Source organism: Amblyraja radiata, chromosome 1 (assembly GCF_010909765.2).
Source record: "Amblyraja radiata isolate CabotCenter1 chromosome 1, sAmbRad1.1.pri, whole genome shotgun sequence".
Taxonomy (NCBI): domain Eukaryota; kingdom Metazoa; phylum Chordata; class Chondrichthyes; order Rajiformes; family Rajidae; genus Amblyraja; species Amblyraja radiata.
In genome coordinates this window covers 62895575-62909030 of record NC_045956.1, presented here as the reverse complement: position 1 = coordinate 62909030, position 13456 = coordinate 62895575, and the positions used below count along the sequence as shown (strand labels likewise).

General features: G+C 43.9%; 1 protein-coding gene across 1 annotated transcript in view; it reads left to right on the top strand.

The window, feature by feature from the left end:
* LOC116979328 (microtubule-associated protein 9-like) overlaps window positions 1-13456 on the top strand; it is a 68318-nt gene that overhangs the window by 14600 nt on the left and 40262 nt on the right. The window contains exons 5-6 of the mRNA XM_033030964.1: window positions 4874-5098; window positions 9293-9471. Of these exons, the coding sequence (XP_032886855.1) occupies window positions 4874-5098; window positions 9293-9471 (404 nt within the window). The remainder of the gene's footprint in view (window positions 1-4873; window positions 5099-9292; window positions 9472-13456) is intronic.

The window sequence follows — 13456 nt, the reverse complement described above, 5'->3', positions numbered from 1 at the left end:
AAGGAGGGTAGATCGGGAGCATTTGTTATTTGGTACATCCACAAATGACATATGGGAGTTGTTTAAAGGCAAGCTAATCAAAATACAGGATCAGCATGTTCCAGTAAGGAGGAGGGATAAGGACAGCAAGATAAGGGAATCGTGGATGACAAAGGAGGTTGTAAATTTGGTCAGGAAGGAAAATGAAGTGTACGTCAGGTTTAACAAGGTGGCATCAGGTGGGGCTTATGAGGAATATAAAGCGAGTAGCAAATAAATCAGGTGGGTGATTAGAAGGGCCAATATTTGCCATGAAATGTCATTGGTGAGATAGATTCAGGAAAATCCCAAGTTTTTTACATTAAAAATAAGAGGGTGACCAGGGAGAAGGTAGGAGCACTCAAAGTTAAAGGATGAAAATCTATGATTGGAGTCCAGAGGTGAGGTACTGAATGAGTACTTTGCATCTGTATTTACTGAGTGTTGGACTTGGAGGGCAGTGAGGTCAGTGTGGAGAATACGAATATGCTCTTGCAGTTTGGGATCAAGGAGGAGGAGATGCTACGTTAGGGGGATAAGTTCTCAGGGTCTGATGGGATCTGTCCCAGGTTATTGAGGAGGGCAAGAAAGGAGAATGTCACCAGAACGTGCACCTAAGGTAGCAATGACATGGTAAACTCACATGGAGGTGAACATTCCAGAAGGATTTGGAAGCCCGGGACGCTAACCCATCGAGGGTGGAAGACGTCGCACATGACTGAACAGAGTGTCGAAAGCTTGCTCCCCAATGCACTCAACAATGTTGGAGGAACTAAGTAAGTAAGAAAGGAGATGGAGGGGCCTTGATGAGAGTCTTTGCTAACCACAGGCAAGGTTATTCCTTGGAAGTAGAGAAAATCTAGGGAACTAGAGGCTGATGATCCGGTGATCAGTGGTAGTTTAACTATTGGAGAGAATTCTTTGAAATTTACTCCCAATTGAAGGAGAACACGCTAATTAGGGATAGGCAACCCGGTATTGTTGTCCAGAGATGCTGCCTGTCCCGCTGAGTTACTCCAACATTTGGTGTCTACGTTCGATTTAAACCAGCATCTGCAGTTCTTTCCTACACGGCATTATATGCAGCAGGTTGTATCTCATTAACTTGATTGAGGTGACGACTTAGATTGATGAAAGTAGGGGGGTGAATGTTGTATACTTGGATTTTAGTAAGCTCCCTCGTGGTAGGCTGATCCAGAAGATTAAGATGTACAGGATTCACATGACTTGGTTATATGGATTCAAAATGGGCTTATTCACAGACGACTGAGGGTTGTGGCAGAAAGTAGAGATTCTGGCTGGAGGTGTATGACCAGTGGAGTTCTGCAGAGATCTGTGCTGGGACCTCTGCTGTTTGTGATAAATGACCAAGACATAAATGGAGATGGGTTGGTGAGTAAATTTGGTGACAACACCAAAATTGGAGGAGATGCAGATATTGAGGATCTAGATTTGCATCTACGCCCCAGTCAATAATGAATAAATGAAAATCCCCTGCTGCTACTACCCTGTTGCTTTTACAGTTTTCTGCGGTCTGCTTACATATCTGTTCCTCTATTCTTGATGACTATTGGGAATCCTGCAATATAATCCCATTAAAGTGACCATCCTTTTCTTATTACGAAGATCTCCCCATGCAGTCTTATTAATCGATCTCTCCAGGATATCTTTCCTAAGTACTGCCTTAAAGCTCTCCCTGATCAGCAATGTAATTTCCCCCATTCCTAACTCCCTCTGTCACGCCTGAAACGTTTGTACACCGGAACTGTAGCTGCCAGTCCTACACTTCCCTCAACTACATGTTCGTAAAATTGCAACAATATCATGATCTCCTGGGCTGATTCATGCTCTCAGCACATCTGAATTATCTGTGAGACTACTTGCATTAAAGTTAATGCAGATAAGAGGACCGGTCCTCTCATGCTTCGCTTACTGTCTCTGCCTAATGGTCCTGTCTGTTCCATTTTATATTTTCTACGTATGGATTAGCCTTTCTAACTGTAATCCTGATCCAGTTTGTGTTTCCCCAGTTTAAACCCTCCTGAGTAGCACAAGCAAACCTCACTGTGAGGATTTTAGTACCTTTCCATTTTTTATTTCTAAAGAACACCAGATGGGTTTTTATGACAAACCATTATATCTACAGCCATCATGATGGAGGCCAGTACTTTCTTTAAACAGATTTAGTTGATTATTTGATTTTAAGTTCTCCAGCTGAAATGGTAGGATTTGTATTTCACAAAAAATATATATTCTGTTTAGCTTATTGTCACGTGTACCGAGGTACAGTGATAAGCTTTTGTTGTGTGCTAACCAGTCAGTGGAAAGAAAAAACATGATTACAATCAAGTCATTCACAGTGTATAGATACATGTTTTAGGGAATAACAGTTAGTGCAAGGTAAAGTCAGTAAAGTCTGATCAAAGATAGCCCAAGGGTCACCAATGAGGTAAATAGGAGTTCAAGACTGGTTGTGGTAGGATGATTCAGTTGCCTTATAACAGCTGGGAAGAAATCTGAATCTGGAGGTGTGTGGTTTCACACTTCTATACCTTTTGCCCGATGGGAGAGGTGAAAAGAGGGAATGGCCAGGATGCGACTCATTCTTGATTATGTTGCTGGTCTTGCCGAGACAGCGTGAGGTATAAATGGAGTAAATGGAAGGGAGGTTGGTTTGTGTGATGGTCTGGTCTGCATCCACAATTCGCTGCAATTTCTTGCGGCCTTGGATGGAGCTGTTCCCAAACTAAGCTGTGATGCATCCTGTTAAAATGCTTTCTATGGTGCATGTGTAGAAGGTTGCTTGATGGTCACTGGAGTTAAGGAGGAAATAGGTAAAATAAACATAGTAAAATAAGAAATTAGTGGTTTATCATCTTTGAAAGTGGATAAATATCCAGGTCTGTTAGAATATATGGAACTACGGCTAAGAAAGCACATTAATGCCTCTACTTCCTCAGAAGATAAAGCAAGTTCAGCATGTCTCCAATGACTTTTATCAACTGTAGAAAGCATCGATTGGGATTCAACACAGCCTGATTTGGTAACAGCTTTGTGCAAGATTGCAAGAAATTATAGAGGGTTGTGGATGTAGCCCAGTCCATCACACAGACTAGCTTCACCCCCTCATCATCGATCCCATCTACACTTCATAATGCCCTGGGAAAGCAGCCAACATAATCAAGGACTTTTACACTCCAGTCATTCCCTCTATTTCCCTCACCCTTCGGCAAGATATAAAAATTTGAAAGCTCATACCACCAGATCCAATCTACCTTCGATTTTACCAGCATTTGGAGCTATTTCTTATACACCAGATTCAGGAACAGCTTCTTCTACTCTTCATTACTGTTATCAGACTACTGAATGGTCCTCTCATGAGGACAGGGAGCATTCTCGATCTTCCAACTTCATTGCAATTTTTCTCTAATGCAATAATGCTGTAAAATACTTTGCATTCTGGCATATTTTTCTCTCTGCACTTGTGCATGATATATTCCATCTTTGGAAATGTGCTGATAATAAAACCAACTTTGTGGAGAGTTCCATAAATTGCTGTTCAAGCTCCAAGCCCCGTAGCTCAAGCAATTCTAGCTGATAACATTTCTTGTACCCATGGATGGTCAGATCTGCCCCTGCCCAGATGCAGTTGGTATGCTCTAAATTGGTACATTTTAAAATTTTAAACTGTTATGGGAAGCAGCAAGAATGAGCTGTGTGATTTTGAGCAGCTCCATCATATAGGAGCAGGAGGAACTTTGCTTGTTGAATATTTTCTGCATTGCAAGTGTTTTGACTGCAAAGCATTTAATTACTGTAAAATGTTTTGGGACGTTGAGTTTGCGGAGGATGAACGCAAACAAATTGACTTCTATGATTAAGTAATAAAACACTTCATTGGCATAAACACTGTGACACAATGATACAGTGGTAGAGTTGCTGCCTTACAGTGTCGGAGACCCGGGTTCGATCCTGACTGCGGTGCTGTCTGCACAGAGTTTGTATGTTTTCCCTGTGACCGCATGGGTTTTCTCCGGGTGTTCCGGTTTCCTCCCACATCTCAAAGACTTGCAGGTTTAGCTTCGGTAAAAGTGTAAATTGTCCCTAGTGTGCAGGATTGCACTAGTATACGAGCGTGGACTCGGTGGGCCAAAGGGCCAGTTTCCACACTGTATCTCTGAACTAAACTAAATTAAACATAACCCTTTAAGTCAGATGTGATTTCTTTGAGGCAGTTTTCGAATTTGCTCAGAATCCTGGTGCTACCATTCTAAGCAAATTCCAGAGATCCACCCATTTCTATTACCCCAGATATTTCAACATAAATTGGAAAATCCCTTTGTTCTGTTTTCACACCTTACACTTCCTTATCTACACACTTTCTTATCTGTGTACCCCCCCCCCCTCCCCTGACATGTCTGAAGAAAGGTCTCGACCCGAAATGCCACCCATTCCTTCTCTCCAGAGATGCTGCCTGTCCCGCTGAGTTACTCTAGCATTTTGTGTCTTTCAGTTTAAACCAGCGTCTGCAGTTCCTTCCTACACATAACCAATTCTAATTTTTGCTCCCACTAGTCCAGCACATTTTCTCAAGAATGACCCAGTTATTATTTGCTTGCAAACCCCTTTCTGCCCTTTGTGGTGATTTTGGAATAGATTCCCTGGGGAAGGGTGTTTTAAGGCACATAAAGGAGGGTCAACATTTAAGAAAAAAGGAAATCCGATCTTGAATCTAATCCATGTTAGACAAATTGTTCTTTTGCAGAGCTAATGAAGGATTTTGGTATCAAAACAAGAACTACAAGCTCTGAGAAAACAGAGAAGAAACCATTGATGTGTCATTATGTGTTTTCAGAATATGAGAAACCAAGAAGAATATTTATGAAGAATACAAAAAACAATGATGCTGAACTTAATATTTTAACTATCACAGAAAAGCCAGCAGAACACCATCACAATTATGACCAATGGAGCCCACCATCTTTTTTGAAATCTGCAAAGAGTAACTGGAGAGAAAATGAGGGGAAAGCACCTATCCCTAAACCAAGGGACTATAAAATGAAACAATCATCCTCAACAGGTATTTTATTTTTAATATATGACATTAACCTAATGTAACACATTAAACATTGCAATTCAATCTTTGAAGTGTCTCGACCCGAAACGTCGCCTTATCCTTTTCTTCAGAGATGCTGCCTGACCCACTGAGTTACTCCAGCACTTTGTGTCTATCTTCAAAAGGTAGCCGTTGGATTGGTTGAGTTAGTGTATTCCAGTGTCAGAGCAGCAACGAGACATTTCAAAAGGTAACATTTGGATCGGTTGAGTCAGTCTATTTCCGTATGGGAACAGCAGCGGGGATTTCAAAAGGCAATGGTTGGATTAGTTGAGTTAGTGCATATCAATGTCGGAGTAGTTGCGAGCAATTTCAAAAGCTGGATTGGTTTAGACTTTACTTTTAGGCATTAGAACCTATTTCAGCATCAGAGCAGATGCAGGAGATTTCAAAAGGCAGGCGTTGATTGGTTAAGTGATCAAAATTGCTGTGGGGGAGGGGGGTTAATGTGAGGCTTCAGCTCAAGAGTTTCAGCGAGGAGGCTAGGGTGACATGGTGGCGCCGCGGTAGCGTTGCTGCCTTACAGCGCTAGAGACCCGGGTTCAATCCTGACTACGGGTGCTGTCTGTACGGAATTTGTATGTTCTGCACGTGACCTGCGTGGGTTTTCTCCGGGATCTTCGGTTTCTTCCCACACTTCAAAGATGTACAGGTTTGTAGGCTAATTAGCTTGGTAGGATTGTAAATTGTCCCCAGTATGTGTAGGACAGTGTAAGTGTGCGGGAATCGCTGGTCGGCAAGAACTCGGTAGGCCGAAGGACCTGTTTCCACGCTGTAAGTAAACTAAATTAAACTAAACTAAAGAGGAAATCAGGAGGTAAAGATACAGTCAGCTGTTTATTGTGTGTGATTTTTGTGCTTTTCTTTCTCTTGGTTTTAGTGCTGTAGTGATGGCTGGTAGAATGATGCACTGTCCTCCTGCAGGATGTGGGGGGGGGGGGGGGGGGGGTCAGGGAAACTGCTAGTGCCCCTGATAAGAGCATCTGTAGGAATTGTGTCCAGGTGCAGCTCCTTAGCATTAGGGAACTGCCGCTGCAGCTGGACAAGCTCAGGACCATCCTGGAGAACGAGACCTTCATAAATAGTAGAGCAGAGGGATGTAGGAGTACAGGTGCATGGTTCCTTGAAGGTGGTGCCACAGGTAGATAGGGTGATCAAAAAGGCTTTGGCACATTGACCTTCATCAGTCATAGTATTGAGTATAAAAGTTGGGAGGTCATGTTGCAGTTATATAAGGCATTGGTGAGACCGTGTTTAGAGTATTGTGTTCAGTTCTGGGCACCATGTTACAGGAAAGATGTTGTCCAGTTGGAAAAGGTGCAAAGAAGATTTACAAGGATGTCGCCTGGACTCGAGGTGCAGGAGAGAGGTTTAGCAGGCTGAGACTCTATTCCTTGGTGCACAGGAGTATGAGAGATGATCTTATAGAGGTGTATAAAATCATGAGAGGAATAGATCGGGAAGATGCACAGAGACCCTTGTCTGCAGTAGGGAAATCGAGAAGCAGAGGACATAGGTTGAAGATAAAGGAGGAAATATTTAATAAGTATCTGAGGGTTAACATTTTCACACAAAGAGTGGTGAGTGTATGTAGGCAGTGACCATTGCAACATTTAAGAAACACTTAGATAGGTACATGGATAGGACAGGTTTAAAGGGATATGGGCCAAACGCAGGCAGGTGAGACTAGTATAGATGGGACATGTCGGTCGATGTGGTCAAGTTATGCTGAAGGGCCTGTTTCCATGCTGTATGACTCCATGACTCTACAAGAGAGTAGGTGGGTGAACATGATAAAAGGAATAGACAGTGAGTGCAGGTGGCTCCTCTGGCCGATCCGTTCAAAACAAACACAAAATGCTGGAGTAACTCAGAGAAGGAAGAGGTGACGTTTTGGGTCGAGACCCTTCCTTTGACCCGAAACGTCACCCATTCCTTCTCTCCACAGTTTTAAGAGGGAGTTAGATGTGGCCCTTGTGGCTAAGGGGATCAGAGGGTATGGCGAGAAGGCAGGTACGGGATACTGAGTTGGATGATCAGCCATGATCATATTGAATGGCGGTGCAGGCTCGAAGGGCCGAATGGCCTACTCCTGCACCTAATTTCTATGTTTCTATGTTTCTATGCCGCCTGTCCCGCTGAGTTACTCCACCATTTTGTGTCTAACTTTGCTTTAAACCAGCATCTGCAGTTCTTTCCAACACATTATACCCTTCTGGATACTGTTGAAGGGGATGATTCATCAGGGATGAGCAACAGTAGCAGTCAGATGTTTGGCAGCGAACCTAGTTCTAAGGCACAGCAGGGAAAGGTAATGTCAGGCAGAGCTATAGTAGTAGGAGTCCTGTTAGTTGGAGGGACAGACAGGAGATTCCGTGGGAGCAATTGAGACTCCAGGGTGGTGCTTAGTCTCCCTGTTGCCAAGTTCCAAAATGTCTCGGAGCGGCTGCATGACATTGTCAAGGGGGAGGGTGAGCAGCCAGAAATCGTTGTGCCCGTTAGCACAAATGATGTGGCTAGGAAAAGGGATGACATCCTGTAAAATGATTATAGGGAGTGAGGCAAAAGGACCTCCAAGGTAGTGATCTCCAGATTACTTCAAGTGTCATGTGCTAGTGAGGGTAGGAAATGGAAGATAGGACAGATGACTGTGTAGCTGTCAAGTTGGTGTAGGAGGCAGGGATTCTGATTTTTGAACCATTGGGATCTCCTCTGGGGCAGAGGTGAGCTTTACGGGAGAGATGGGATACGCCTAAATTGGAGGGGAACCAATATCTTGGCGGACAAGTGTCCTGGCACGAGGACCCTGACATGTTGGATTAAATTGCATTTATTTTAAAGCGAGAAGACTGACAGGTAAGGCAGGTGAATATTGGGCTTGGACATGGATGTGTGACTGGGATGTTGTAGCCATTAGGGATACCTGGCCAAGAGACAGACAGGTTTATCAGCGTAATGTTCCAGGGTACAGGTGCTACAGGAAAGGTATAAGTGGGAGTAAAAGAAGTGGGATGTTGCATTATTGATGAAGGAAAATGTCATGGCTGTAGTCCAAGATGACATTACTGATGGTATATCCAGTGAAGCCATATGGATGCACTTGATAAATAAAATGGGGATGATCACCTTGTTGGCAATGAACTAGAATACTAAATAGTCAACGGGAATTAGAAGAGCAAATATGCCAGGAAATTACGGACAGCTGCAAGACCAGTAAGATTGACATAGGAGGGGATTTTAACTTTCACAATGTAGACTGGGACTGTCTTACTGCCAAGGGCTTAAATGGGGTGGAATTTGTCAAATGTCATAGAGTCATTGAGTCGTACAGCGTGGAAACAGGCCCTTTGACCAAACTTGACCACATCGACCAAGATGCCAATCTATTCTCGTCCCGCACGCATGCATTTGGCCCATACAGTTCCACATCTTTCCTATCCATGTACTTGTCCAGCGGGACAGACAGCATCTTTGGAGAGAAGGAATGGGTGACGTTTCGGGTCAAGACCCTTCTTCAGACTCAAGTCTCGACCCGAAACGCCACCTAATCCTTCTCTCGTATGTCGATAGTCTGTCTCCTGTGATGCAGGCAGAGAGGTTGAGAAAAGGGAGAGAGGTGTCTGAGAGTCCAGGTGAATTTAAAGGCAGGGTGGAAGTTAGTGGTGAAGTTAATAAAGTCCATGAGTTCTGCAGGAGGGAGGAGTATTATGACCAGTTTTGGTCACCCAGGCTTAGGAAAGATGTTAAGTTGGAAAGATTGCAGAGAAGATTTACGAGGATGTTGCTAGGACTTGAGGACCTCAGCTATAGAGAGAAGTAATAGGATCCTGAGGTACTGATTTTCACACAGAGTGTGGTGGGTATATGGAACGAGCTCCCAGAGATGGTAGTTGAGGCAGGTACTATAACAACATTTACCAGCACAGGAAAGGTTTCGAGGAATCTAGACTACGCGTAGGTACGAGGGACTAGTGTAGTATAGGTGGGGCATATTGTTTGGCTGGGGCAAGTTGGGCCAATGGGCCTGTTTCAGTGCTATATGACTCTGTGGCACTAGAACTATTTTTTCCTTGATATGTATATTGCTAACATGTTAATTGCACAACAGGAAAAGGCACTAAATCTATGATTCCATTTTTTGTTTCTGCTTTTGTGAAGAAAGGGAAACGAAGAGTTCACTTTCAGGTGAATTTCCAAAACCAAGACCACGTTACAATCTTTTGAAAGAAGAAAGAAATGATTTGGAGAAACAAGACGATAACCTTTTTAATATGTCTCATTCGCCGTTTTCTTCAGCTGTCAAACACAAATTGCACTCTGGAGGTTCACATTCTGAGGTAATGCAAGCAAACGTGTTGTTTTCTTAATAGTGCTGAATAATACCTTTGATTGAACTTTATGAGGGGACAAAACATGTTGTGGTATGTGGGGGATAATTAGAATGCTGAACATAGACCTGGAACAGGCCCATAGGCTCACAATGTTAATGCCGAACATGATGCCAAGTTAAACTAATCTCAGCCTGCATGTGATCCATATCCCTGCATTCCCTACATATCCATTTCTAAGAGCCTCTTTATTGCTATAATCGTATCTGCCTCCACCTCCACGCATTCTAGGCATCCACTACTCACCGTGTAAACAAAAATGTCCCTCATATCTCATTAAAACATTGCTCCACTCACTGCAAAACTGTGCCGTCAAGTCTTTGTCATTCCCACTCTGGCAAAAAGTGTCTGACTGTGTACCCTGTCTATTCTGCTAGTTCACATTGTCATTGGAAAATATTACCAAAATCAGGCACAATACCAGCAATGATCACCGTGAGTTTCTAAACTAGTTGTGAACAGCATGAAAAAATTATTTGAAATTCGTAAAGGGATAAATTCATAGATAATTAATTTATTTGCAGAGCAAGTTTAATGTGAACAAGTGTAAGGTGGGACGTTGAATGTAAGAGGAAAGTAGACAGTTGATAGCAAATCCCTTAACAGCAAAGCAGTGGAGCGATCTTGGGGTTCAAGTCCAAAGCTTGCTGAAAGTGTAGGAAGGAACTGCAGATGATGGTTTACACTGAAGATAGACACATAAAACCCTTCTCTCCAGAGATGCTTCCTGAAAGTGGCAACATCAGTAGATAGAGTGGTATAGAGTGGTTATACTTGCCGAGGACAGTCTAGGCATGGAGTATAAGAGTCAAGTAATCATGTTACAGCTTTATTTGGAGTATTGTGTGCAGTTCTTGTTGCCTTATTTACAGGAAGGATGTGGATTTGGGTAGAGGTGCAGAAGAGTTTTACCAGAATGCTTCTGGACAAACTTTTATTGTTTTCTTTGGAGCTTCGGAGGTCGATAGTATATAAAGTCGTGAGGCATAAATAGGGTAGATAGTCAGAATCATTTTCTCAGGAAGGAAATATTGGTTCAAAAAACATAGGTTTAAGGTCAGATGGGGAAAGTTTAAAGTTCAGAAAACTGGAGGCAAATGTTAACCCTCTATTCACGAGGGGCTGCAGGGAAAAGGTTGGGAACTACAGGCTAGTGAGCTTAACATCTGTGGTTAGAAAGTTACTAGAGAGTATTCTGAGGAATAGGATATACATGCACTTAGATGGACAAGGGGTGATTAGGGATGGTCAACTTGGTTTTGTACATGAGAGGTTGTGTCTCACGAATCTGATTTAGTTGTTTGAGGACATGACCAAAAAGATCAATGAAGTCAGAGCTGTCGACGTTGTATACATGGATTCTAGTAATACATTTGGCAAGGTTCCGCATGGTAGGCTGCTCTGGAAGGTTAGATCCTATGTGATTCAAGAAGAGATAGCTGAATGGATAAAAAATTGGCTTCGTGGAAGGAAGCAGAGGGTGATGGTGGAAGGTTGCTTTTCTGACTGGAGGTCTGTGCCTCACAGTTCAGTGCTGGGTCCATTGTTGTTTGTCATCTATATTACAATTACAATCACAATAATACTTTATTAGCCAAGTATGTTTTGCAATATATGAGGAATTTCATTTACCAAGTCAGTCATACAAATAAAAAGCAACGGAACACACAAAACACATTTTAACATAAACATCCACCACAGAGACTCCTCCACATTCTTCACTGTGATGGAAGGTGAAAAAAAGTTCAATCTCTTCCCTTTGCTCTCTCGCGGTCGGGGGCCTCGAGCCTTCCATTGACGGGATGATCTTGACTCGCGTAGCCAGCGGTGGGCCCTCCGCGTCGAGGCGATCAGCTTCTGCATCGGGGGGATGTCAGTTCCCCCGCGCCGGACAATCGAACCCCGCGTCGGGGCTGTTCGAACCTTCCGCGATGTTGGAGCTCCCGACATCCACGGCCTCTCCCGAGACTGCGAGCTCCCGGTGTAAAGTCCGCAGGCCTCGGTTGGAGCGATCCCAGGCAAGGGATCGGCCCCGCAGTGCAGCCCATGGTCAGTCCGAGGAGGCCTACAGCTCCATCGATGGTAGGACGCTGAGCGACCGGAGAATGCAATCCGAAAATTAAATGCATCTCCGGCAAGGTAAGAAATTGGAAAAAAAGTTACCCCCGACCCCTCCCCCTCCCCCCACATAAAACAAACTGGAGAACATTTACACAAACATTTAACACACACTAAAAAATTTTAAAAATACGAAAAAACAAACAGACTGTTGGCGGGGCTGCCAATCGTGCGGCGCCCCTGGTGGTGTGCCAAATCAATGATTTGGATAAGAACGTACATTGCAAGGTTAGCAAGTTTGCAGATGACATAAAAATGGGTGGTATTGTAGATAATGAAGGTGGTTGTCAAGAATTACAGCAGCATCTTGATCAGGTGAGCTGAGGAATGGTTGATGGAATTTGATACGGAGAAGTGTGAAGTGTTGCATTTTGGGGGCAATAACATGGGCAGAACCTACACATGGTTCTAACGGTAGAGCTCGGAAGAGTGTTGTAGTGCAGAGGAATCTAGGAGTACAGGCACATAGTTCGTTGAAAGTGGCATCTTAGGTAGATAGGGTGGACACACAGGCTTTTGGCACAGTGGCTTTCAGTCAGAGTATTGAGTATAGAAATTGGTAAGTCATTGTGCAGTTGTATAAGACGTTGGTGAGGCCTCATTTAGGGTGTTGTGTTCAGTTTTGGGCATTATGTAATTGGAAAGATTTTGTCAAGCTGGAAAGGACGCAGAGATGTTGCCAGGCCTCAAGGGCCTGAGCTATGGAGAGAGGTTGAGTAGGCTCGAACTCTATTCCTTGGAGCGCAGGAGGATGAAAGGAGATCTGAAAGAGGTGTATAAAATCAAGAAAGGAATAGATTGGGTAGACGCTCAGTCTCTTGCCCAGAGTAGGAGAATCAAGAACCAGAGGACATACATTTAAGGTGAGGGGGGGGAAAGATTTAATAGGAACCTGAGCGGTAACCTTTTCACACAAAGGTTTGTAGATGTATGGAACGAGCTGCCGAAGGAGGTATTTGAGGCAGGTACTATCGCAACGTTAAGAAACATTTAGACAGGTACATAGATAGGACAGGATTAGATGGTTATGGCCCAAATGCAGGTAGATGGGACTAGTGTAGATGAGACATGTTGACCGGTGTGGGCAAGTTGGGCCAAAGGGCCTGTTTCCACACTGTAAGACTATGACTCTATGAGAAGTGCGGGACTAGTATTTTCCTCAGAGAATAGTGGTGGAACCACATACATTAGAGGCTTTTACATAGGCATGTGGATATGCAGGGAACAGAGACATATGGATCATGTGCTGGCAGAGATTAACTTGGCATCACATTGAGCACTCTCCTCTGCCTGGTGGAGCTGGTCCTCACTCAACAAATTCTCCTTCGACTCCTCCCACTTCCTCCAAATCAAAGGCGGAGCCATGGACACTTGCATGGGCCCTAGCTCTGCCTGCCTCATTGCAGGGTAGGGCGGACAATCCCTGTTCCAGGCGTACACTGGCACTATCCCAGAATATCTCCGCTACATTGACAACTGCATCGGGGCTATCTCCTGCACCTATGCAGAACTCATGGACTTCATTAACTTCACTACCAATTTCCATCCTGCACTCAAATTCAAATGGACCATCTCCGACACCTCCCACCCTTTTCTTGACCTCACCATTTCAATCACGGGAGATAGACATTTGTTACAAACCTACTGACTCCCAAAGCTATCTGGACTACACTTCTTCCCACCCTGCTTCCTGCAAAGTCTCTATGCCCCTACTCCCAATTCCTCCGTCTCCATCGTATCTGCGCCCAAGATGAGGTGTTCCATACCAGGGCATCCGAGATGTCCTCATTCTTCAGTGAACGTGGGTTCCCCTCTT